Raw genomic sequence first — 27124 nt, 5'->3', positions numbered from 1 at the left:
AGGGATAGTGGTGAGTGCCTACAATTCCCAACCCTAGGGAGGTGCATATAGGACAATCAGGAGTTCAGGGTCACCCTGGATGACTGAGTAAGTCTGAGGTCAGACTGGGCTACATAAACTGTTTCAAACCACCTCCCCCTCCAGAAAGAAGGGATTTATAAATATGATGAAAGGCAATTTGGCCATTGTAGTAAATTAAAACTACTTAATCTTCAGGCTGGAAAAATGACTTAGCAGTTAAAGCGCACTGGCTGCTCTCCCAGAGGGCCTGAGTTGGATTTCCACTTGTGGTTCAAAATCAGCTATAACCCCAATTCCAGGAGATCTGACCCTCTTCTGGCCTCCGCAGGCACTAGGGACACACACTGTGTATAGACATACATACAGGAAAAACACCCATACATATAAATAAAAAAATGTTTAAAGTTTTTTTTTAATTTACTAACTTTAGAACAACATAGGTAGATGCAGTGAGGAAAAAACATGGACCAGCCTGGGCTAATGCTTAAGGACAATACCACCCATGGTCAATAACAGTTGAGTGAGCGGGAGAGCCAATGTGCAGTCATTCATTAATAGAAGAAACAAGGAGCAGATTTTTATGGGGATCAAGATGACTCTCTGGATAAGAGCACCTGCTGCTCCTCACGAAGATCCCAGTTCCGTCCTCACCTGTAACTCCAGGTTTAGGGGATCTGCCTCTGGCTCCCTTTGGCACTGCATGAATGTGGTGCACAAGTATGCATGCAGGCAAAACACCCGTGCACATAAAATATATCTTTTAAATTTTTCAGAAACTCTGTCAAAAAAAGCTTTGAAAAAGAACCGTTTTTATGCAAGAACTGTAACTATTACATGAGCACCAAACATGGTAAGAAAGTATAGAAAAGGAAAACTGCGAAAAGTGCGGCCCAGAGGAAACAACACTGAGATGAGACGCTGTGGTCTCTCTGCTTCCTAAGTGCAAATGACAACAAAGCAAAGTGGACTCTGCTGGAAAGCATGGGCATCACCAACGAGAACTCGGCATGTGGCCGGCCACTGGACTACTGGTGAACCTTTAACACTCAAGGAGGAGAGCTGCCAACAGTGAGGCCAGCAAGCCTAATGAGATCCATGGGAGAACCAGACTGTATCAAAACATGCTGAGGCAGAACGCTGTAGCTAATGAGACATGGTTTTTGTAAAAGGAATATCCCAGTCAGACGGTGGTGGCACACCTTTAATCCCAGCACTCAGGAGACAGAGACAGGTGGATCTCTGTGAATTCTAGGCCAGCCTGGTCTACAGAGCAAGTTCCAGGACAGCCAGGGCTACACAAAGAAACCTTGTCTCAGAAAAAAAAAATAATAATAATAACTGACCAATGTCTTCAATTATTCACCATCAAGTAATCCAAGTATAATGCTTTCAAAAAGAGAAGGAGGGTGAGGAGGAGAAAGAAAGGAAAAAGAAGGCCTATAAAACTAACCTCCCCTCCCCCCAAAAAAAACCCTACAAAATTAATACTCAGGAAAAGTATTTGGTAAAAAAATAACAGACTGGCTAACCATCTGAAGTTTCAGAAAAACTGAAAGTAAATTCTGTCAGCATGACTAACATCAGAAATGTCTATCTGGCAGTAAATGCAGTTGCCAAAAACGAAAGTTATTTTTCCAAAAGCAGGTTTTAATGTAATGCACTCCATCTAGGGCCCAGGCTATTCAGAGTAAAACACCCAGGCAGTAACAGAAGATGCAGAGAAAGCGACCAGTGGACATAAAAAACACTAAAGAGACACAGAAGAGATCTAAAAGCATCTGAGACAACTGGATAAGAGCCAAGATAGTCTGAGATTATTAGAAAGTTTTCAAATAACTCCACCCCTGCCTTCAACCATCATGCCCCCTATGTAGAAAATAATAATAGTAGCAGTAATAATAATTCTGAAAAAGAGTAAAATTTAGTCTTTAAGAGTACAGTTAAAAGAACACTGCTGAGAGAAGTTAAACGGTTTAAGTTCAAATTCTGCTTACAGGCCAGCAAACGCTCAGTGAGTAAAGGTGTTTGCCACCATGCCTGAAAACTGAGTTCAATCACCAGAGCCCACACAGTGGGAGAAGCTGACTTCTACAAGTTGACCTCCAACTTCCACAAGGGCACCCTCTTCAACTTCATACAGACAATAAACACATAAAACGTAATTTTAAAAGTTGTTTTAGGACTGGAGAGATGGCTCAGTAGTTAAGAGCACTGGCTGTTCTTCTAAAGGTCCTGAGTTCAATTCCCAGCAACCACATGGTGGCTCACAACCATCTGTAATGGAATCTGAAGCCCTCTTCTGGTGTGTCTGAAGACAGCTACTTACATACATAAAATAAATAAATAATTTTTTAAAAAAAAAGTATTAAGTATTGTTTTAATCTATTTGCCGCTTATTGGCTAAGCTACTTCTGCTCACAGAGTTACCGCTGGGATCCAGCAAAGTTACAGGAATGTACGTCTAGCAAGTGTATGCTCAATAGTTCATATTCTCACCGCATAAGGAACAGCTATCTTCCTCCTGTCATTCCTCACACTATTTGGCTTTATTTCTCCCCAAAGCAAATTTCAAAACAAGATGGTAATCTTTAAATTTTTCTCTTTTTTTTTTTTTGAATATTTATTTATTCTGCAGGCCAGAAGAGGGCACTGGATCTCAAGACGGGTGGTCAGCTTCCGCTCCAGGTGGCCAGGCATCGAGGAACAGGGTACACTATTCCATCACATCCTCACTGGCTGCATGACAAAGCTTTACTCCAAATGTTGGGTTTCCCAATTCTGCTATCTGTTGGGGAATGTTTTCTCCCCAGTTATAGAACTTTAAAGTATCAGACATTGAGAGTGTTTCAAAACTTAACATGCAAATCTAAAAACATACTACACCAAGAGGAACAAACTACAGTAGCACAGAATTTCAGAGTACGAGGCCAGTGGACCATGCCCCTGCCGCTGACTCAGCCCATGCTAATCCTGGTGCTGGAAAACAAAGCAATTTCCAGACTTCTGAGAATTCTGTGGTATGTTTCATAACGTCTTAATAACACAAATAATTCTCCTTACTGCCTATAATTTGTTTATTTTGATTTTAAAAATAGGGTCTCATATAGTCCAGGCTGGCTTGGAAATTACTCTGTAGCAGAGGGTGACCTTGAATCTCTAATCCCCCTATATCTATCTCCCAAATGATAGAATTATAGGCATTTTCAGCCACCCCAAGTACTATCTATAATGTTTATGATTATGTCTGGACATGGTTCTACATATCTTTAATGCTAGCACTCTAAGAGGCAGAGACAGGTGGATCACTGCATATAGCAACAGGAAAAGTCTGCAGCCAGCCTGGTCTACCTATATAGCAAGTTCTAGGAAAGCTAGGACTATACAGAGGGAACTTGTCTCAAGAAACATAAACACTTAAGGTACAGAGGGTTGGTTCTAGCATACCTTAGGGCATGCAACCCTTTAATACAGTTAGTTCCACACACCATGGTGACCCCCCCCCACACACACACACCATGAAATTCTTTTGTAGCTACTTTATAACTATAATTTCACTACTCTTATGAATCATGATGTGAATATCTGACATCCAGGACACCTCTTATTGGACCTCAGGGATCCTGAGGTTGAAAACCACTGTGGCCTTAGAGTGTGTCTGTGACACCACTCCCAGAGGACTAACTTAGGAGGGATGACCCATCCTGATGTGTGTGGTGCCATTCTGCCGGCTTTAGAATTAGGCTTAGGGAAAAGGGAAAAGAGAGAAAGTGAGCTGAGCTCCACCATCATCCTTCCCTCTAATCTGCTTCCCGGTCTGCCTGATGTGAGCAAGCAGCTTCGCACCTCTGCTGCCATAGCCACTAACCCCTCCTACTGCTAAGCCTTCCCCATCAGGTCTTGATTAAAGCAGGAGCCAAAGTATCTCCCTCCTTAAGTTGCTTCTTGTCGGGTACTTGCACATAGTAATAGGAAAAGGAACTAGTGCTCACCTTAGGATAAGTGTGCGATGCAGTTTGCTGTGTGGGATCTACCCAGTAACAATAATCATCCCCTTCCTACCCCTGCTTAACTCCATCACACTCATTCTCTCACAACCCCTGCCACACTGCCCTACTTTCCAGGATAAGTAAAGCATCCTGACAGAAGATGGACACAGAGCAACACAAACGCATTTTTAATTTGAAAGAAGGAACCAACCTGGGGGTATCTGACGGAAAGAGGAGGAGCAGAAGCCTCAGCCTCCTGAGGCCTCAGCACCCAGCTTCTTTTTTGTTTGTCTTTGTTTTTAGAGACAGGGTTTCTCTGTGTAGCCCTGGCTGTTCTAAAATCCAGAGATAACACCTACCTCTGCCTCCCACCGTCCCGGCACTAAAGGCGTGCGCCATCATGTCTGGCTTCAAACCTAGCTTCTTAATGTGCACACCAATAAGGGCTGCCTTGGCCCACTTGATGCTCAAAAGCAAAAAAGGAAAAGAAAAGGCTGTAGGTGAGAAGGGTTAGTTAGCATCATACCTTTTCCAAAATGAACTTGTTTAAATATGGCATGTAGCCCTGATTGGAGACAGGCCCCTCATCGTCATCCCGGAAGTGCTCCTCAAGGGCAACAGGGTCGTGTGGAACCTTCAGCACCGTGCACAGGTTATGGGAAAGGACCTAAGAGGCGGAAAAAAAAACAATGTAAAGACACCCGCTTACTACCATGTAACACTTAGCCATGTGAACACAACATACTCTTAAGTAAAAGAAGATGAGAAGAATCTACCAAGCACAGGGCATGGCTGAAGTTTCTTCATTCTTTTTTTCCAAGATCTGTTTCACTTCAATCAAGTTTATATACTACCTGCTCACTATGAGCCAGGCTCCATGACGGCCTGAGAACAAATACTCCTTGTCGATTTTTATTAACTAGTCCACATTAAGGAAGGAAGGGGAGCAAGCACAATAGAATGCATCCAAAATTAAAGTCTCATGGCAGCTTGGCCATGAGACTTTGTTTAGGGAAACTAGCAAACGTTGTAATATATTTTGGAGACGGTATTTGACCTGGACAAGACCCAGCTGTTCTGGGCTCAACATTTCCCATTTATTAGAAAGAACCATATTAATATATAAATATATCAAGTATTAATTTTTAATCTTCAAGTATACTAATATATCTAAATTCTTATGACTTTAGGCTAACTTTGGCATCGGCAAAAAGACACAAGACAGTCATAGCAATCTGCAATCCCGGCACTTAGCCCTTGGGAAGCTCCAGCAGAAGACTGAGCTTGTAGTCAGGCTGGGCAACAAGTTTCAGGCCAGACTGACATATCCCTAGTCTCAAAACCAAAAGGGATAAATATTCACAGATACACAAGAAAAGGTAGGCCAGAGCTGGAGATGCACCTCAGGGGTAGACTTCTTGCCTAGTGAGCGGAGGCCCTGGGTTGCATCCTCAGCAAAAGAGGGTGAGTGGAGTGGGAGGGAAGAGAAATGTTATGCCAGAGCACACACAAAGGACTATAGCTATGGTACAGTAACCCAAGTGCACACTTTAGCACTCGTGAGAGAATCAGGAAACTCAGGTGCCTCAAGTTTTAAATTAAATTAAAACCGAGAAACTTCCATTTCACTCGAACACTCTGAACAGGTCACATTACAAAGGCAAGGCCACATTCTTTGCCACATTCGCTGGTCATGGTTGTGCACTTTAGTCCTCTAGTCCCAGAGGCAGGTGGATCTGAGTTCAGGGTCAGCCAGGGCTACACAAAGAAACCCGGATGGGGAGGGAGGGAGCCACATTCATCTACCATAAGCACCTTCATTTCATTAAGGAAGTCAACTTCTGCATACACCTATTTCAGTTAGGATTTTTTAAGATTAAAACTTTGAATCTATAAAAAGAACATTTGCATATCTCTTCTCTATACTGGTTTTGTTTCTCAAAGCTTCATCTGTGTGGAGATCCTTTGTGCATGCTCTATCAATTTTAAGGAAGTCAATTTACTAGTGGTCGTAAGTGCAGCAATGCTGACATTTACCAGCCCTACAAAGCAGGCTGAGTGGCTGTGTTCCTCAGACCCTGTACTTGCCAGTGGAGCCTCTGAGAGGAACATGGTAGGGAGTGTCATGAAGCCTTGCACACTATAGTCAACAAAATCCTAAATTATTATTTCTTCTGTCTACCAAGTATACCCTACTTTACCACAAAGAGGTTTTATTATTTTAAAGATTTATTTGTTTATTTGTGAGATTTATTGCTGTCTTCAAACACACCAGAAGAGGGAATTAGATCTCATTAAAGATGGTTGTGAGCCACCATGTGCTTGCTGGGATTTGAACTCAGGACCTCTGGAAGAGCAGTCAGTGCTCTTAACCACTGAGCCATCTCTCCAGCCCCCAAAAGAGGTTTTATAAGGATTGATTTCAAGACTGTAAAGTGCTTTAAAATAACAGAGAAAAGTTCCCACACCAGACACAAAGACCATCTGGACATAAAAATCATTCGGGACTTTACCAAGTAAAAATCCCCAGCCACTGGTCAAATTATGGTATGTCTATAAAACGTCAAAATCATGATGAAACTCACTGTGTACTGATAGGGAAATAACTCCAAGATAAAGCACATTTTGTAAAGAGTATATAATATTCAAGTGTCACAAGATAAGTGAAAAGGAAGAAAAGTAAGAAATTCCTAAGGAATACACAGGAAAATAGTAACAGTGAGAGAAAGGATTTGGTTGATAGGAGGCCAGGGACAGAAGACAGGGCTCATAGCAACTCCTTTTAAAAAAAAAAAAAGTTATTTGCTTTTGTTGTCTGGTTTATTGCTTTCTGTTCTTGGATTTGAATCCAGGGCGTTATACATGGCTAGGCAAGAACTCTACATCTGAACTACTCTGTACCTCTCCTTTTGCTTAAGTGCAGAGACAGACAGACAGACAGAGACACAGACACAGACACACAGAGCGAGCCTGGGAGATGGTTCAGAGCGCTTGCTGCTCACAAACAAGGACCTGAGTTTAAATCCTGGCCCCCAGGATGTAAGGCAAGCTGTGGGCACATGCGCTTGTAACCCCTGCCCAGAGGAGAGCAGGGATGGCTGCATTTGCAATCCCAGCACTCTGAAGGAAGGCTGGGAGGCGAGCACCTGGACACACCAGCTCGAATTGATTCCGAGTTCAGAGTACAGAGCAATTAAGGAAGATACCTGGCATTTAACTTTGAGCCACCAAAGTGCATGCACCCATGTGTACATAAACCACACACACACACACACACACACACACACACACACACACACACACACACTTTAAAAAGATAGTTGGGTTGGGGGAGGGTCTAAGGATACTTCGCTAACATGCACAAGGCCCTTGGTTTGATGCCCATCAGGGCATATACTACACACATGGTACATGCTTACAATCCCAGCACTTAGATGTGGAGACAGGACAATCAGTTCAAAGTCATCCACAGTCTGGGATATGTGAGACTTGAGACTCCCATGTTCTCAAAAAATAATAATAGTAATAATAAAAATAAAAATAAATAAATACAGAAAACATAACATATGGAGGAATAAAATGTGAAAATATCTGATAAACGCAAAGCTCTCCACTTGGAGAAACGGCTCAGAAGTTAAGAGTGCTCATCACTCTTGCAGACCTGGGCTAGATTCCCAACACCCACCCACACGGCAGTGCACAGTCATCTATAACTCCAGTTCCGAGGCATCTGATGCCCTCTCTGGCCTCTTTTGGCACCAAGCACACACATGGTACACAGGCATGTATGCAGGTAAGACATTCACACACAAAATAAAATGAATAAACCTAATACATTTTTCTTAAATATTTTTAAAAATAAGATTAAATTTTAAAAAATAAAGCAAAACCCTCAGAAAACAAAAAGGCACCAATCTCTCCCACACCTTCCTTATTCCCTGCATTTGAGTTTCACAGATTCTCTCCTGAAAGTCTTGCCATGGGGCCTGGACACCATCCTTCTCACCTTATAAACAGAAAGTACTAGCTCAAAGAGATTAAGCTGAATTTTCTTGACTAATGTTGGCACACAGAACCGAGACCAGAACTTGGGCTTCCAGGGTTGGGGATTTAGCTCAGCGGTAGAGCGCTTGCCTAGGAAGCGCAAGGCCCTGGGTTCGGTCCCCAGCTCCGAGAAAAAAAAAAAAGAAAGGAAAAAAGAACTTGGGCTTCCTGTGTAGTAGTAAACTTGATTTTTCAGTTCTCTGAGAAGAATGTTGTTGTTCCTGGGTGTCCCTCCCATAGAACCCCTCCCTCACTCCCACACTCAAGAGTTCTCACTTTCTCTAATAAATCTGTCTGCCCTACTTCCACAAAAAGAAAAAGGAAGAGAAAGAAAGAAAAGCTGTTTGCTGTTTGTATGTGGACATGCAGTTTGGCCCAATGACCCTGAAGATTCAATGAGCACTCTAGACCGTCTTGTTGAACAGATCCAGGGAAGGCTGGGTTTACCTCCCACTACGTGGGGGTTTTCTTAACAACCTTTCTAACTCACGCTATAGTAATAGCACTTGGAGGAGACCTGGGCCTCAGGATGTGTGGCTGGCCTGGTCTCAGTACCCTCAATATAAAATAAGGAAACGGGCTTAGTCTAAACTTTGGAAGAAAAAACCCAATGATTGTTAACCCAAACTCATTTCATGAGTTAATTCTGTAAAAAAAGAGCTATAATTTAGATCAATGGATCGCTTTGTTACCATTTCTTTTTCTAATTTTACAGTAAGGCTGAGAAAACGTAGTCTTCAAAAAGATTAACAACAAAACAACACAAAACAAGTGAAAAACTTTCTAAAGTGGTATTATCTTTAAAACTTTCATCAACAATTTTTTAAAGACCTAGACAATATCCCTTCTTCTTTAATTTAAAAAAGTATAAAGAATTCAAAATGTAGGGCTTAGGAAGTTACTCTGACAGTAAACTGGCTTGCTTCTCAGGACCTGAGCTTCACTGTCAGCCCATGCAAGCATGGTGGTGTCACTTGTAACCTCAGCACTGGGGAGGCAGAGAGGCAGAAACCCCTGGGGCTGGCTGGCCAGCTAGTCAGGCCTACTTTGTGAGCACCAGGACAATGAGGGACCCTGTCTCCAAAGAGGTAAACAATACTCCTGAAGAGATACCTGAGGTTCTCTTTGTTTCCACATCCAAAGATACACACACACGTGTGTACATGTACACATGCGCACACACGCACTCGCACAATTTAAAAAAAAAAAAAGGAAAAAGGATAAATTCTGATGCCCAAAATACAAGCTGGTAAGAAAACTGAAAGGTTAGCCGCCAGGTGGTGGCACTCACCTTTAATTCCAGAACTCAGGAGGCAGAGGCAGGTGCATCTCTCTGAGTTCCAGGCAGCCTGGTCTACAGAGTGAGTTCCAAGACAGCCAGGGATACACAGAGACACCCTGTCTTGATTTTAAGAAAAGTATGGAGAAAGAGGTTGGAAAGTTTCATTAACCTCCACAGCAACCTGGGTCTTTAGAGCAGATCTACGGTCTACACCGTCCACTTTAGACACACTGCAAGGAACGTCGCTTTACCGATGAAGACGTTAAGTGTGAAGATTAGAAGGCGTGCCCCAAATTAATCTTGCATGTCAGGAACTGAGATTAGAACCCAGGCTGCACGCTCTGGATTCTTTCCTTGTTGCATCGCCTTTCTCTCCGATGGTAGACTGCCTTGCCTGTGAAGTGGTAACTGCAAAGACACGTGTGCGTGCTGCTGTCCAGGCTGCAGGGGTCGTAGTGCTCCCTTGTCAGTTCCCCAGACCCTGCGAGATGACTGGCACTAACCCTGTGGTGAACCAACGACTACAAACCCAGAACTTTTCCCTGTGTGGAAACCCTCTTCTCCCAGCACAGGCTTATGAGGAAACCATGCCCAGAAGCAGTAGCCCTTTCTCCACATGAGAAAGCAGAAAAACAGACCAAACAAAAGCAATCAGAAGCAAAAAAGACTACAAGTCCCTCATTTGTAAAAGGGTTGCCATGAGCTGCTCCTATTAGAGTCTTTACAAGTTGCTTGAAAAAGCTGAATTTATCCCACTTCAAATGCCTGCTCCTTCAAAGGCCATTCTTTTAGCACCCACGTGATGGCTAAGCAACTTTGCTCCCAGTCCTCTAGTCTGAAGAATAAATCATTGTTACACAAGAAAATATCCACATCCATGCCAGAAACTCATCTCTCTAAGCCCTTCATGGCCGCCTGCTGCTGGCCCTGTAGTGGCTCTGCTCTGAAGCACCGACTCCGTGTCCATGTGAGTGGCTGCTGTGCACTGCTTGCATTTATCCTTTTAAGCGTTTTGCCCCAGCTATCATAAAATCAAGGATGGTGAGCAACTGGTGTTCTTTTAACACACACACACACACACACACACACACACACACACACACACAGAGAGAGAGAGAGAGAGAGAGAGAGAGAGAGAGAGAGAGAGAAAGAGAGAGAGAGAGAGAGAGACTGAGAGAGAGACTGACTATGGAATGTTCGCCCTCCTCCCTCTCAAAGATGATGTAGAGATTCTAAAGGGCTCTTTGAAATGTGCCCAGAGTCACACAGTTTCCCTTTACAGGATGTGCGCAATGGGCAAGATTCAGCGCTGAGAAAAGGGGGTGGGGATCTCTGTTCCAAACACTTGCCTGATCTGGCACAATCACAGAACTGTAATTCATAATGAGTGGTCTTTTTAAAACATGAAAATTCCTGTCTGATTTACAAAGTTTCAAGCTAATGGCAAGTTACCAGAAAATTCTCCCTAACAAAGAGTCAGAATGACCAACTTCCTACCTCGACTGTGCCCTGCCTTAAAGGCATTGTCTACTAAGAGTTCTGCCCTCTTTCCACACAGAGTCATTTTCCCTTTCTGCCAACAGCCTTTCCTCCTGCTTATCCCTGCTGTGTCTTACCTGCTTCTTTTAAATTATCTTCATTCTACTCAGCATCAAAAACAAAAACAACAACAGCATAAAAACCCAAGTCCGAGTCAATTAACATCCTAGACACTTTTACTAAATAAATCTTCAAGTGTAAATTTCATCTCTTAAGTTTTAAATTTTCCCTTCCAGAAAAAAAATAAACCCAAGCAAACGAAACCACTCTTAGAAGTAAAAGGCAGAAATAGGAACATATAATAGGAAAATGAGCAATGAACATGGATAAAAAGCCGATAAAGGAAACTGAAGACTAAAATGTGAGACATCTTGCACGTTCAGTTCCCGACTGGACAACTGGAGCCAAAAGCTGATTGTTGTATGTGGGTTTTGATGTCTTACCGTCTCTCTACATCTTAAATTTTTATTACGTTATTTATGTATGAGTTGGGGTGGGGACAGGAGCAGAGGGTATGCATGTCATAGCACACGTGCAAGTCAAAGAACAAGTTGGTTCTCTCTTTCGCCACGTGGGTCCCAGAGATCAAACCGCTGTCAGGCTTGACAGCATCCTCACCGACTCATTTACTGCTCTCTACATTTGCTGTCTACGGGGAGAAGGCGAAGCACATGTGTACCACGGGGGAGTACAGAAGTCAGAGGGCAGCTTTGGGGAGTGAGTTCTCTCCTTTTCCAGGGAGCATTCCGGAGACTGAACTAAAGTCATCAGGGTTGACAGCCTCCCCTTCTCTCACCAAGCCATTTCACCAGCCCTCATCTGTCTGTATTCAAGAGAATTTTTAAACATGGTTTGTTAGGCTAGCAGTCTTACAAGGACGCTCCACTTAAGGAGTTGTAACTGAGTGTGGTGTGGCATGCCCCCTTAACCCCAGCACTCAGAAAGCAGAGGCAGATGTCTGAGTTCCAGGCCATCCAGGGCTACCTGGTGAGACCCTGACTCAAGAAGAAGCCCTGAACTATATATATTGTGTGGAGATCATCCTCTGAATTGCTTCTTGGTTTGCTGTTTGTTGTTTTGGAGGGGTAGTTGCTGTTCTCATTCAGTTGGGTTTTTGGACAGTTGGTTGGTTGGTTTTTTTGTTTTGTTTTTCAGACAAGATCATTTAAAGTCCAGGCTTGCCGAGGATGAGTGTGAACTCCTCTACCTCTACCACCAAATACTGTGATTACAGCAATGTGCCAACCACCATGCCTAGCCAAGTTTCTTGTTTCTGTGATTTCACGTCTTGTAGTGCACTACAAAGATTAACTTCTACCCTATTCTTTGTTGAAACATTCTTTACAGTGAACAAATAAAGGATAAGACAAGATACCCAACCTTACTAATGTAGATTAAATAAGCTGCCTTTTTGTTGAGTAACATTGATACTTAAGCAACTACCACAGCATCTACTCTTACAGACTCAGTCAATGTCCACTGCTGAAGAAAGCAGAGCCATGGGGCTGGGGATTTAGCTCAGTGGTAGAGCGCTTACCTAGGAAGCTCAAGGCCCTGGGTTCGGTCCCCAGCTCCGAAAAAAAGAACCAAAAAAAAAAAAAAAAAAAAAAAAAAAAAAAGAAAGCAGAGCCACTCTCCTGACTACAGCATGACTGACAGGTGGGAACAGATGATCATCTGAGCAGAGACAACAGAGAAGTGACCTATGCATTGTAGCATGTTTGGCAATGTGTTTGAGGGAAAACAAAAACATCTAAAAATTCCATGAATGAAAAACAGTAAAGTAAAACAACATATTAACACTACGGAACAGTTCAAAGTGTTATAAAGAATGACATTGGTTTGATATTGAAAAGTATTCCCAACACGCTATAAAGGGAGATCACAAAAGCACATGAAATATGATCCTACTTATGTCAAAGCATATGTTAGTCTCAAATTACACGCACACACACACACCTGCATATCACCACACACATATGTATTCAATAATAGGAGTATTAGGAAAGATAATCACTGAAGCCAGACGTGTTCACCTGTAATTCTGGCACTGAGGCGGCTGAGGCAGAAGGACTGCCAAGAGTTTAAAATCAATCTTGGTCCCATAATGACCTCCAGGTCAAAGAGTGACTTCCTGTCTCAAAAAAGAATCATCAGTGAAAACAAAATTCAATAAGCTTCTGTGACTTGCACCCCTGTGCACACTCCTTGTGCATGGGGTCTTTTATCCATGTGTGCAACACTCCCCAAAAAAACCAATAAAGTACTTCATGAGAGATGTGGCCAACAAACACTAATTGCTAAATCAAGGACACTTGACATTTTCCCAGATTTTTTTCTTTTCTTCTCCACCATCCTTACACGTATGTGCACCTTTTATTTTACCATCCTTCCAGAAAGAACTTTAACTGCAATGTCTCCTTTAGATAACGTTTGGGGTCATTATTAGTTATTAACAGTACTACAGCTAGGCAAGCACACTTCACCAGGCTTGAGATCCTGTGTGGCAGCCTCACTCCTTACTCAAGTATAAAGTCTGCCTTGCATGCTTGATGCCCTGGGGTTGACCTCCACGTGGAGGGAGAGACCTCAAATACAGACTTCTAATGAAAGGAAAGAGTCGTGGGATAGCTCAGTGTAGTACTCTCTTCTCCAGGAAAAAATCTGAAGCCATAGTGTACAGTCAACCAACGACCAAGTTCTCAAGTCTGAGGTCTACCTACCTCTGCTGTCTTCTGTCCTGGCCTCCTGCCTTGGTGTGGTGCCTACGATAAGGCTTCTGTCCCCTGCCAGCCTCCCAGCTAATCTGCAGAGACACATTCCAACAGCTCCCCAAAATGCATGAGACCACAAACAGTACCAGATCCCCAGAATACCAGATTTTCCTCATGTGTGAATGATAAGATAATAATAACACAATAAATTAACAACTAGGGCAACACACTATAATAACTTATTTAAAATTCGTGAGCTATTCATTTCTGGAATTTTCCACTTGATATTTTGGGCTGATAAGTGACAGAAGCAATAGAAAGTAAAAACCAAGGATAAGAGACAGGAAAGGGAGAAGTATCCTGCCTCTCAATCTTCCCATTTAACAGAAAAATACAGAAGTAGAGGGCTGGAGAGATGGTTCCCTGGCTAAGACCCTTGATGCCAAGCTTCACAACCTTAGTTCCCTCCCAGAACCCTCACAGTGGAAGAACCACCCCCAGCAAGTTGTGCTCTGACCTCCACGTGCATGCCAATATATGCGCATACCCCTCCACTCACAAAATAAATGAAAATGAAACTAATGGAAAGTTACCCAAGTAAAAAGGCCTCAGAATTTTAATCCAGTGTGATCTACCAAAGTCTGCATAAAACAGAGGTTCTCAGTCTCTCACTGAAATCCATGTCAGGTGCCAACAGCTGTCTCTCAACTCCAGGAGAACAGCTACCTCACTGAGCATGCATCATCCTATGTCAGAAGGAACTGCTGAGGGCAGACGGTAGCCCTCCTTTCACAATTCAGTGAAATGCAACACCTTCCAATGCTGTCTCTACAAGCAGTGAGAACTGGTTTGGCTTTGATAGTGGTGTTGTTTTGTTTTTTGTATATTGGGGAGGGAGGGATTGGAAGTCTGGAACCAAGACCCTCCCTCCTGTATACCAGACAAGTACTCTACCACTAGGTCATACATGCCCTAGCTCCAGAATAGCTTTTTTTTCTATCTAGTGTCATTTCCGGCTGATTCACCATGCACACATTTATGAGTCTTCTAATTGAAAGCAAAGGTGACAAAGCTAATTATTCCTAAAGAGACAAGAGATACAGAAGGCCTAGAAATATTCCATCTTTCTTCTTCCTATAAAAATGTTAGCATATGTGGAGTTCCTAACCAAGGCTTTTCCTCTCAATTGCTGAGAGCTGCAGTGTCAAGCAGACTTGTAATACAGAAAGGACTGTGAATAAGTGACAGATTGCCCAGTGAGAGCATCCTGTGAACCCATGAGTTCGAGGCCAAGCTGGGCAAAACAGTGAGAACCCTATTTCAGGAGGAAAAGAATTAGGCACGAGTGCTCACTACTATAATCCCAGTACTGGGAGACTGAAGAAAGAGGGTCATCTTAAGTTTTAAGCCAATCTGACGTACACAATAAGCTCCAAGCCACAGTGGACTTTATCCAGACAAAAAGACTTTGTCTCAAAAAAGAGAGCGGGATGAGAACTAAAGGAGCTGAGACACAGGCTGCAATTCTGTTGTGAAAAGGAGACATGAGAGAGAGAGAACTCGACTGCTCTCATCTACTACTTACCACTGACAGGAAGGAGGTTGTGAACACCCCTCAACTGGGTAGGAATGGGAAACACCTCTCCAGAGGAAGAAAGCTTAGAAAGCAGGTAACTCTAGCTTCCTTACTGTGTCCCTGTAAGACTGTGGTGAGACCCAAAAGAAAGAGGAAGTGAGGCTCCAGAGGTTGTAAACTCTGAGATGTTTGTGTGGTTGTAGAACTCTGTAGACTAGGCTGGCCTTGAACTCACAGAGCTCCACCTGCCTCTGCCTCCAAAGTGCTGAGATTAAAGGCATGTGCCACCACTGCCCGGTAAACTCTTGAGTTTTAAGACCAGAAATGCTGGGTTAAAGTGGACAGACAAGACCAAAAATAATGCCCCGAGACTCAAGTGTTCTCTTCAATAAGACAAGGGTGTACTTTTTTTAAGACTTATTTATTTTTGGTCTACAGATCAAGTTCCAGGGCAGCCAGGGCTACGAAGAGAAAGAAATCCTGTCTCAAAACAGAAAAAGTAAAAACAAACAAAAAAGATTTATTGTATGTGCATCAGGGTTTTACATGCATGTATATATGTACACCATATGTATGCCTGGTGCCCATAGGGATAAAAGGAAGTGTCGGATCCCCCCTCTTTAGCCCCCAACTTGTATTTTTTTAAGCACCAAATTTCCAAGTTATCACACTGAAAATTTTCTACCAAAGAATGGAAAATAGAAATTCACTCTAATTCACTCCTACCCACTTTAAGATTTGGAAATGTCTGATACTCTTTTTATTTAGAAAGCTATCTTTACTCTTCTGTTTTGGTAAAATATTAAAACTATTTGCAAAGACTTTTTTCTTTGAGGCATCTTCTGTGTGATCTAAACCAGGCTTTCTCATTCTCTCAGGCCTGTCTCAAGCCTGAGGAGTGCAGCAGTTACAGTCAGCGACCTCCACCATGCTGGCTGACGATGACTTTTAGTAAGCTCACTCATAATTCCAATCCTCCGACCCTGCTTCTTACAATTAGAGTGTTTGGTTTCCCAATATAAAGAGCTGTTACCTCAGTGGTTAGCAGGTTTAGAGACTCAGTGCTATTCATGGCAAGAACATGAGAACTAACCACTGCTTGGTGTGCTGAATGTCACACAGAGTAAGGTCTTAACGGCCATTTCCTCCCTTTATGCTTTCAACTGATTTCTCTCAATTACTTAAGCAATCCACGTTAAAACTTTGGAAGCTAGATGCCTACACGGGAACAAAGCACAAGGTATTATTCAAAAGACATGCAAACCGTACCACGGTTTAGAATTAAAAAAACAACTGACTCAAAAATTCTTCAAGCCTAATAATGGTTCAGTCCTGTAATCCGACCTCTTGGGAGGCTAACACAGATGCATCCCTGTGAGTCTGAGGCCAACCTGGGCTACAGAATAAGAATCTATTGGGGGAGAATATGAATGAATATCTGTCATTGAGAAAATAAGATGCAAATTTACCCATACTGCCCCTCTTAACGTGATTTGTATTTAAATCGTCACTATAGTTGTAAGCTCTTCAACTTCAAAAATGTACCAAAAAGAAAAAAAAAAGTGTTTCTAAAAACAAAAGCATCGGAACAGGGCCAGCACATTTATTTTAAGATATTCCCAGCACTAATGTGTAATTCACACTGAAGCCATAATTGCAAACTAAACTTTATAATAGAGGTTGCAAAAATATCACTAGAGTTTGCTATATTTAAGAGAAAAACATTCGCTATATAACAGTAAGAGTATTAAATTAAGGTACATTGTGAACTCTGGAAGGAACAGAATGGCAGAGAACTAGTGTGGGCTGGGAGACTTTTTCATGCCATAAATGCCCTTTTTTTAGTCTTAAGAATTTAATGCCATGTGTATAAGTGAACTATGACAGTTCCTCTTAAATAGTTAAGTAATAACATTTATTATTGTGTTGGCATTGTATATAATTCTTAGCAAGGAACAACCAGTGAAATGCTAAACAATGGGATGATAATTTTTAAATAATCACAGAATAAACAACAATCGGAGCCCAATAAAATGACATTTGCTGCCAATCCTGACTAGCTGAGTCTGATCCCTGGGACCACATCTAGAAGGAAAGACCCATGTCGCCCAAGTTAGCCTCTGACCTGTGTGTGCACACTTTGACACACTCACACCTCCCTAAATGGAAAAATAAATGTAACAGAAGAATAATCATTTCCTCTATTTCAAATAATACACCCAAATTTACTTCCATTATGACTTCTGCAAATTTAAACCATGATCTAAAAGTAAAGGCTCTTTAAGTGGCAGATTACTAAGGTCTCCTAAACTATGGAATCGACACGCAATTGTCTCTCATTTAAAAATAATAATAAGGGGGGCTGCAGAGATGGCTCAGCGGTTAAGAGCACTGACTGCTCTTCCAGAGGTCCTGAGTTCAATTCCCAGCAACCACATGGTGGCTCACAAAAATCTGTAATGAGATCTGATGCCCTCTTCTGGTGTGTCTGAAGACAGCTACAATGTTATTCATGTACCTTAAATAAATACTCCTTTAAAAATAATAACAATAACAATAACAAAAATAATAATAATAACAATAAAAGTCAGCCAAAGCTACATACTGAGACCCTGTCTCAAAAAACTAAAACATGAGCCCCAAACCCCACAACAGTTAGGAGTCAGGCAGATGGATCTCTGTGTAGGAGGCAAGCCTGCTCTACGGAGTGAGTTCCAGAGGTTGTCCTCTATCTCAAAACTCACTGTCTCGGGGTTGGGGATTTAGCTCAGTGGTAGAGCGCTTGCCTAGGAAGCGCAAGGCCCTGGGTTCGGTCCCCAGCTCCGAAAAAATAAAAAAATAAAATAAAAAATAAAAAAAATAAAAATTAAAAAAAAAACTCACTGTCTCAAAAACAAAAAGCAAACAACAAATGAAAACCATGAAACAAGTAGGAATAATAATAAAAGCTGGGTGTGGTGGTGGGTGCTCACAGTCCTAGGGCTGCGGAAGCTGAGACAAGCGGCCTCTAGCTCCAGCCAGTCTGTCCTGTGAGCCCCAGAGCAGCAAGGGACTGTGTAAAAGTAAGTAGATCTCACTCAAGGAATAAAAGCTAAGGTTGTCCTCTGGCCTCCACATGAAGGCACACATGTGCACTTGCACATAATCACACACACACACACACACACACACACACACACACACACACTCACACTCATTCTCTTTCTCTGTTTCTCACAATACACACCCATAAGTAAATACATACAGACATAGATAGATATATACATACATACATAAAATAGCAAATACAACTAGACAAGAGACTAAGACGTTGGCTCAGGGACTAAAGGCTGTGCTGGCTAACCATGAGAACCAAAGTTCAGATCCCCAGCCCCAAATGAGAGCCTGATGTGGTAACTTGTGCACTGTAACCCCAGCACCCCTACCAGGAGGTGCAATGTAGCTGGTCTTTGCTACTTTGTGGGTTCTTCTTTTTTCCCACCCTTCATCCTCCCAGGTTCACCCCAGCACTATAAATAGAAGAGAAAGAAGGATGGAGGGGAGGGAGAAAGGGAGGAAGGAAAGAAAGGAGAGACACAGAGAGAAAGACAGACAGACATTTGGAATCTAAGTTCTTTCCTCTTGTTTCTTCTTTTACCACAGTTACTAACAAGCCACAACTAACCTCCCTAAACAACCAACAACCCACCCCACCTCCTGGGGTTCCTAGCATCTATGGACCCTCTGTAAAGTTCCCAAAATTCCAAATGTCACGCCATCACAGAAACTATCTGCAGCTTGAGAAACCACGCTTCTGCTGGTATGAGGCACTGAGGCAAATCACAGTAAGATGCTGTGAACTCTCCGAAGCAGCCTCACAGCTCTACACTGGGATCAAAATGAAAGCATATTATAATAGTCCGTGTTTTTTAAAGAGAGCAAAATTCCAGAATTCTCAAAAAATGTCACCATGGAAGGCAGGGAAAGGACTGCAGGAAGTGTACAGGACGACTAGTTTGCTGTAAGCCGCAAGGAGCAAAACTGTTTTCAAGAAGGTGGAAGGCTAAGACTGACTCCAGAGGTTGTCCTCTGACTCTGTGGGACACACACATAAATAAGAACAAAAACAAAAACAAAATCAAACCAAACCAAGGGAAAACATTATTTAAAAAAAAAGATATTCAAACTTCAATTCAGCCATATTTATTCAGTTTCCATAAATAGCCCTTTCCTACAAGAAAAGGTGCCAGGGTCTCTCCATAGTTGACAATCTTTTATTTTTCTTCTTCTTCTTCTTCTTCTTCTTCTTCTTCTTCTTCTTCTTCTTCTTCTTCTTCTTCTTCTTCTTCTTCTTCTTCTTTTTTCTTTTTTTCGGGGCTGGGGACTGAACCCAGGGCTCTACCACTTAGCTAAATCCCCAACCCCAACAATCTTTTAATAGCTATCAGAAAACACAAGAGAATTGCATCCAAGATGAGTGATATAATCAATTTGTTCTAAGAAAGGCATATTCTTGGAAACAAGTTTGAAGGTTTCTCCCCTATGACTCTAATGCTATCTACTCCCACTGACCAGCACATCTCTAGTCAATTAGAAAAGGCTGAACTTAGTAGCCAGGAGTAGTGTGATGCTTGCCTGTAATCCCAGCATTTGGGATATGGAGGCAGCCGGATCAGTCAAGGGTAACCTTGGCTACATGAGTCCTTATCAGAAAAATAAAATGGAGGTGAGAATTATGCTAGACAGAGGTCTCAGTGGTTAAGATTGAAACTGCTCTTGCAGAGAACCCAAGTTCAGTTCCCAGCAGCCACATCAGGTAGCTTGAAACCATCTGTAACTCAGGCACTATGGGATCTGATGGCTCTTGTCTCCACAGGTACCTAAACTCCTGTGCACATAACTACTCTCAGATGCACACACCACATACCTAAAATTCTCTTTTAAATTATTACAATTTTAAAAAAATTTTTTTTATTTTACGTATGTTGACATTTTGCCTGATGTATGTATGTGCAACAAGTACCTGTCTGGTACCAAAGAGGACATCAAAGATCCTGGAGCTGGAATTAAAAACCGCTGTGAGCCACCATGTGGGTACTGGAATCCAACACTGGTTCTGTGCAAGACCAAGTGTATTCAAGTGTAGTGATGCACACCTTTAACCCAGCCCTCAGAGGCAAAGGCAGCAGATCTCTCTGAATCTGAGGACAGTGGTCTACACGGTGAGTCCCAGGACAACCAGAGCCACATAGGTTGGGTTCTGGGGTTTGAGGGAACACAACAAAAGCAACAAGTACTCCTACAGCACTGTGATTAAAATTGTTTTTATATTTATTTATTTTATGTCTATGAGTACACTGTAGCTGTCCTCAGACACACCAGAAGAGGGCATCAGATCCCATTACAGATGGTCGTGAGCCATCATGTGGTTGCTGGGAATTGAACTCAGGACCTCTGGAAGAGCAGTCAGTGCTCTTAACCTCTGAGCCATCTCTCCAGCCCTGATTAAAATTTTTAAAAAAGAAACTGAACATAATCTCTCTTAAATGTCTGTGTATTCAAACCTATGAAACACAGTAACACCAAATCAATATTAGAATAAAGTAATGAGTTGCTTTTTAACAGTATTTTATAAATTGGGCTAATGGAGCTGATGGTTTCTACAGTGGGCAGAAATGGTTCCCTTCTTTGTGAGGAGAAGGGGACTTTTGAAAACTTTCAGGAAAACCACTGACCTGCAGTAACCTTATACCCACTCATTTTAACAGAGAAGCATCCCTGTGACAACACTGAACTGCTCCTATCAAAACTTTGCAAGTCACACGGGGTTTTGACAATGTGTTCCATGTTTTAATATTTATTTGTTTGTTTTCACATGTAGATGTGTGTGCCTGAATGCACATGTGTGCACTGTGTATATGCAGGAGCCCCTGAGGTCAGAAGAGAGCACTGGATCCCTAGAGCTGGAATTACAAATGGCTGTGAGTAGCAGTACATGCTCCTTAACTGTTGAGCCATCTCTCTACCCCCATATATTTATTTTACTGACAAGTTCAGTGAAAGTCCGTATTTGTAACACTGAATTACATTATTGATTTTTTTCCCTTTGGATCTTAAGTTTCAAACTGAGTATCTTCTATTCACTATTTCTACTGTCTTTGTGTTTCCCTCTGTACCACAATACATGATGTCATATATGCCTACACTGCATGCACGTAGAGGTCAGTGGACAGTGCAGGAATCAATTCTCTCCTTCTACCACAGGGCTCCCAGGCATCAACTCAGGTAGTCAACTTTGGAAGCAAGTGTCCTTACCAGCTGAGGCCAACAGTCTCGCTCTGAGCTTTGGCTCACTATATAGCCAAGACTATATCAAACTTGTACTAATCCTACTGCCTCAGATTCTCAACTGTTGGAATTACAAGTGAGAACTCCCATTGCTAGCAGACTTCCTGTCTTTTCAAGATAGGGCAACCATCTGAGCAATATAGTCTAGTCTATATGAACAGGGGGCAGAGAGAAAGAGCAAACAGGTATTCTCTAATGATTTCATCCTCTTAATTAAATTTTGTTTTAAAAATTAAAATTTTGGGGCTGGGGATTTAGCTCAGTGGTAGAGCGCTTACCTAGGAAGCGCAAGGCCCTGGGTTCGGTCCCCAGCTCCGGAAAAAAGAACCAAAAAAAAAAAATTAAAATTTTAAATTAATCCAAACTCTTTGAGAGCAAAGACTCCTATTTCTTTTTTCTCCCATATCTCACAACTCTATCTCCTGCACTGGGCACAGTGCCCAGCACATTCTGTTTTATCAAATGTATCCATCTGTGCCAAAGGTATAAAGGTAAGCCAGCAAGACGGCTCAGCAGTACAACCTGAAGAGGTGAGCTCCATCCCCACCTTGCAGGAAGAGAACAGATGCTCGGAAAGTTATTCTCTGAACACCACAGACACACCATGGTCTGCATGTTTCTGATTTCACACACATGAACACACACACACACACATGAACACACACACACACACACACAAAATAAGTTTTTAAAACGTTCTAGTTATGAAGGTGAGCTGGAAAGAAGGCTCAACAGTTAAGAGCATGTACTGATCTCGCAAAGGACCAGAGTTTGGTTCCCAGCACCCACTCATAACTACCTGTCACTCCCATCCCAGGGGATTTGATGTCTCTGGCCTCCTCAGACATGTGCAGCCATGTGCATATACCCACACAGAGACAAACATACACATAATTTAAAAACTAATAAAAATAATCTTTTAACACTAAAAGTTTTAATTAAAAAATAAATTTAAAAGTAGAGCAGCAAAATGGCTCACTGGGTAAAGGCATTTGCACCAAGTCTAACCTGAATCCAATCTCCTGAGTGCAGAGGGTGAAAGGAGGGAGCTGACTCATTTCCACATGCGTGCCACAGCACACACATGCTCATATGATTGTGCACACACAAAAATATACACTATAAATAAAATAGTTAATGAATATAAACAAATGAAAAGATAAAGCAGGAGTTTGAGGCCATTCTGGTCTACAGAGTGAGTTCCAGGACAGCCAGGGCTACAAGAAGAAACCTGTCTTAGGAAAAAGTAAATAAATAAACGAAACATGGTTTCTATCTGCAATCTCAGCACCTGAAAAGGAGAGACAGGAAGACTGATGTGAGTTTAAAGGCTGCCTGATCTACACAGCAAGTTCTAGCCCATTCCGGGACACACAGAAAGATTCTGTCTAAAAACAGAATAAAATAAATATATATAAATGGAAGTATAAAGTATAGCTCAGTGATACAGAGCTTGCTTAGAATGCAGTAAGTTCAATTTCCAGCACTACAAAAGCAGGAGGGGTGGGTGTGTGTGTGTGTGTGTGTGTGTGTGTGTGTGTGTGTGTAAAGTGGTTTGGGGATCTGAATTCAATCCCTAGCTCCTCTGTGAAAATACTCAACATGGTAGTGTGTGCTTAGAATTTGAGCACTGGGAAGGAGGTGGAGGCAGGAAGATTGGGACTCTAGCCAGCCAGTCTAGTGTAACTGGTAAGTTCAAGCCAATGAGGGACCTTGTCTGAGAGAGGTGCATGGCACTCCTAAGGACGGCACCTGAGGTTATCTCTGCCTTCCATAACTACCGTGAACCCATGTGCATCCACACATAAGAACACGTGCATACAAAGACACATATACTTGTTTTTAAGTAAAAATAGGACTAAAAGTAGAGCTTAGGGGTGGTGTGCTCACCTAATATGCTGGGTTCCATCCCCAATACAGAGAAGAAAAAAAACTTAACAGTCTAAAACTACTAACCTTTCATTAAATTAGTATAGTGCAGGGGAGGGGGGCTGGAGAGATGGCTCAGTGGTTAAGAGCACTGACTGCTCTTCCAGAGGTCCTGAGTTCAATTCCCAGCAACCACATGGTGGCTCACAACCATCTGTAATGGGATTTGGCACCCTCTTCTGGTGTGTCTGAAGACAGCTACAATGTACTCATATACACAAATAAATAATTCTTTTTAAAAAATTAGCATGGTGCATGGTACCTTATACACAAATCAATATATGAGTTCCAAAACACAACTTTCCCCAGTGAAATGGAGTCAGGCACAAAGAAAATTTTAAATTAAAATATTTTCAGTTCCAAAAACACTGGCAAGATGTACACACTGAATTAATCCAAAGTCTCTTATGTCATTGCAGGAAAGACCAAATACAACTTCGCAAATGTGCTACCAACATGTGTTTGAAAACTATGAACTGAGAGTTTACACTTCCAGCCTAGCTTGATGCCAATAATCTCCTAAGGGGACCAGCAAGATGGCTCAGTGGCTAAAAGTTGCTTGCTGCAAAGCCTGATGACTTGAGTTTGACCCTGGGAATTCATACAATAGAACAACAAAACTGACTCATGAAAGTTATCTTCTGATCTCCATATCTACACTGTGACAGGACAACCACAGAAGTAAGCACACACACACACACACACACAAACACACACACACACACACACACACACACACACAAAGACATCAAATAAATGAAGACCAGCAGAGGTTTCATTTAATTTAAAAAAAAAAAAAACTAGGTTCTTTCCCTCAAAAAAAATTTTTTAGATTTATTTATTTACTTATTTTATGTATGTGAGTACATGGTCACTGTCTTCAGACACATCAGAAGAGGGCATCGGATCCCATTACAGATGGTTGTGAGCCACCATGTGGTTGCTGGGAATTGAATCAGGACCTCTGGAAGAGCAGTCAATGCTCTTAAGCACTGAGCCACCTCTCCAGCCTCCCTCAAATTTTTAATGGAGTACAATGAAAGTAAGAGAATGTTATGTCACCAATTTGAAGGGTCAGGAGAGGCTGATTAAAAAACACTGGCTTTAAAATGTGAAAAGCTTGTCAAGCTTGGTGTCACTCTTTAATCCCAGAACTAGGGAGGCAGAAGGAGGTGGATCTCTGTGAGCTCCAGGCCAGCCTGGTCTACATAGTGAGTTCCAGTATGGTCAGGGCTATAGAGAGAGATCCTGTCTCAAAATAGACAGGCAGACAGACAGATAGATAGATACAGACAGACAGAGATAGGCAGGCAAGCAGACAGACATATCTTGGTTCTAAACTAGATACTGTTTACACTGTAACTTGGGACAAATCACATCTCTGAAGCTTCAACTACTATATCAACAAAATTGAGCAGTACCCTGGGACACTCTGGAGGGAAGATGAGCTATTTTCTAAAGTTCTTTAAAAGTTAGAATTAAACAGATGATGATGATGTTTTTCAATGTTTGTAGAGTAATAAACATGGTAATTACAACATAAAGCAGCTTCCTGGCATAAGGTTTCTACATTCCCCTTAAAGTGGCAAAATAGTAATTCTAAGTACACAGAAAAAAAAAAATTAAGGAAGAAAGAAAACCGAAGCCAATCATAAAATGGCAACCTTAAATCTATCAATATCAATCATTACATTATATGTAAATGGCCTAAATACTCTAAGACACATCAGAATGGTTAAAAGAAAACCTGGCTCCACACTATCTAAAATGTATAATAAGTAAAAGTAAAAAAAAAAAGTCATACAGCTCTATTCAGATCACAAATCAAATAGAAATAACAAATCTTCAAGGGTGAATGGATAACTATGGCACACCTATAAGATGCAATTCCTATCGATAACAACACACACAAAACAGGTTAATTTCTAAGGCATTCATCTGAGTAAAGGAAGCGGGTTTCAGAAGATCCCGTTCATATCACACTAGAAGAAGGAAGACTAGAACAGATAGATCAGTGGTTACCACCTGTTGAAGATGGGGCAGTATGACAAAGCTCTGTGGGACGGAACTGATGAAACCCTAGTTAGTGATAGTGACTTCCTACGTGTGCTAAAACTCATTGAACTGTACACCAGAAAAACTATTATTAACTTTTAAAAATATTATTTTTAAATTATGAGCGTACGTGTGAAAATGTGTGTGCTGCTGTCCACAGACTTGAGAGGCATCCCCTGGAGATGGAATTATAGGCTACCCTATAGCTATGTGAGCTAACTCCACGTGGGTGCTGGGAACGGAATTCTGGACTTTTGGAAGAGCAGTCGCCCTTAACCACTGAGCAGCCATCTCTCCAAGACCTTATATATTACTTTTTTTTTTTTAAGTAAAAGTGTGTGGCTAATTTCCATCGGTCCTTCCAGACTATGATTTAATGAATAATATCAAAAGGAAAACAAGTGAGAACGCCAGATCCTGCTGGCATAAAAGTCACTACTGAAAAGAACTTCCTCATTTACTGCACAAAATATACAAAGCAAACCCAAACTTCGGAAATTTCTCCTCAGGAGAGGCTAAGAAAACCTAGTCATTCAGATCCAAAATGTGTATATTTTAAAAATGCCTGTTGAATGGCTCCTCTTGTCTGTTTCTATATTTCAGGCTTTTCAAGACGCTGCCAATTTCTCCTGGCTGAGTGCCACTTTGGGTTTTACTCAACTTACAAGTATCCCTTTATGCGTACCTCATACTATGGGGTCTCTGGGCAGCCCTTAAGGAGGACTCTACAAAAGCAATGGCCTTTGCAGGGAGCCCGCAAGACACGAGCCGCTTGGCACGCGCTCAGTAGCCCCAAGACCTGTGGACGCTGGCGGGGAGGCTCTGCTCAGTGTCCCGGAGACGAGGCTGAGGCTCCCGGGCCCCCATACATCCCGTCGCCGGGGGACGCTCTGCAGGTCCCGCGGTGCCTCTTGGAGCGCACCTCAGCCGTCGTGGGAGCCGCAGCAGCGCGCTCGCCCCCGCGCACCGCCCGGACGCCTGAAGGAAGAGTAAGGACCGCCGCCCCGCCGCATTCCCAACCAGCCCTCCCTGTGGACACTGCGGCGGGACCCGTGCCCTACGGGAAGCGCCGGCAGGGGGCTCACCTTGAGTTGCGACTTGGAGACCTTGCCGCTGCGGTCCAGGTCGAGCGCGGTGAAGGCGTGCCAGATGGCTTTGAGCAGTTCGTCTTTCAAGCCCCCCATGGCCGCGGCCGCGCTGCCCCAACAGACCCGATTCCCCGTCGGCCCTTCAGCTACTCTGCTTCCAGCAGGATCTCCACAGACGACGCTGCCCGCCGTGCGGTCACCTGACCGCTGCAGGCCCCGCCCTCCCGAGGACACGCCCCTCTGGTCCCGCCCCTCCGCCTTACCAGCCAGCCCCTGGAATACCCTCTGTCCACTACAGGTACGTGAACACTACCCTTGAGGGGGGTTTCCACATCAACTCAGACCATTTTCAAAGCTCGTATGTGCTCCCAAAGAAATGTCGACCAACCCGAGGAACGCGCAAGACTGGAGTGATCAGCCTCTGCGGCTTCTGCAGGAGTCTCGCAGCTATTAAAGGAGGTTGGTTCAGTCCTGGGATTGAGTCAAGGTCTCAAGAGGCCAGACGAGACCCCGAAAAATGCCCAGGCAGAACCTGGAATACTCCAAATCAGGAAGAATGAAGA

General features: G+C 42.6%; 1 protein-coding gene across 3 annotated transcripts in view; it reads right to left on the bottom strand.

The window, feature by feature from the left end:
• The window catches only part of Swap70 (switching B-cell complex subunit SWAP70), a 61203-nt gene extending 34441 nt beyond the window's left edge, over positions 1-26762 (bottom strand). Inside the window, exons 1-2 of one of the 3 annotated variants that reach the window (XM_017588986.3) lie at positions 26559-26762; positions 4534-4674 (exon numbers count right to left, since the gene is read on the bottom strand). In XM_017588986.3, the coding sequence (XP_017444475.3) occupies positions 4534-4674; positions 26559-26657 (240 nt within the window). In that variant the 5' untranslated portion in view covers positions 26658-26762. Of the gene's footprint in view, positions 1-4533; positions 4675-9342; positions 10048-26558 lie in introns of those variants that run through there. The other 2 variants (NM_001106288.1, XM_063285799.1) reach the window with 2 other exon arrangements.
• Between the last annotated feature and the right edge of the window lie 362 nt (positions 26763-27124).

This window comes from Rattus norvegicus, chromosome 1 (genome assembly GCF_036323735.1).
Source record: "Rattus norvegicus strain BN/NHsdMcwi chromosome 1, GRCr8, whole genome shotgun sequence".
NCBI lineage: Eukaryota > Metazoa > Chordata > Mammalia > Rodentia > Muridae > Rattus > Rattus norvegicus.
Note: the sequence above shows the minus strand (reverse complement) of the source record. Positions and strands in the feature narration are given on the sequence as shown.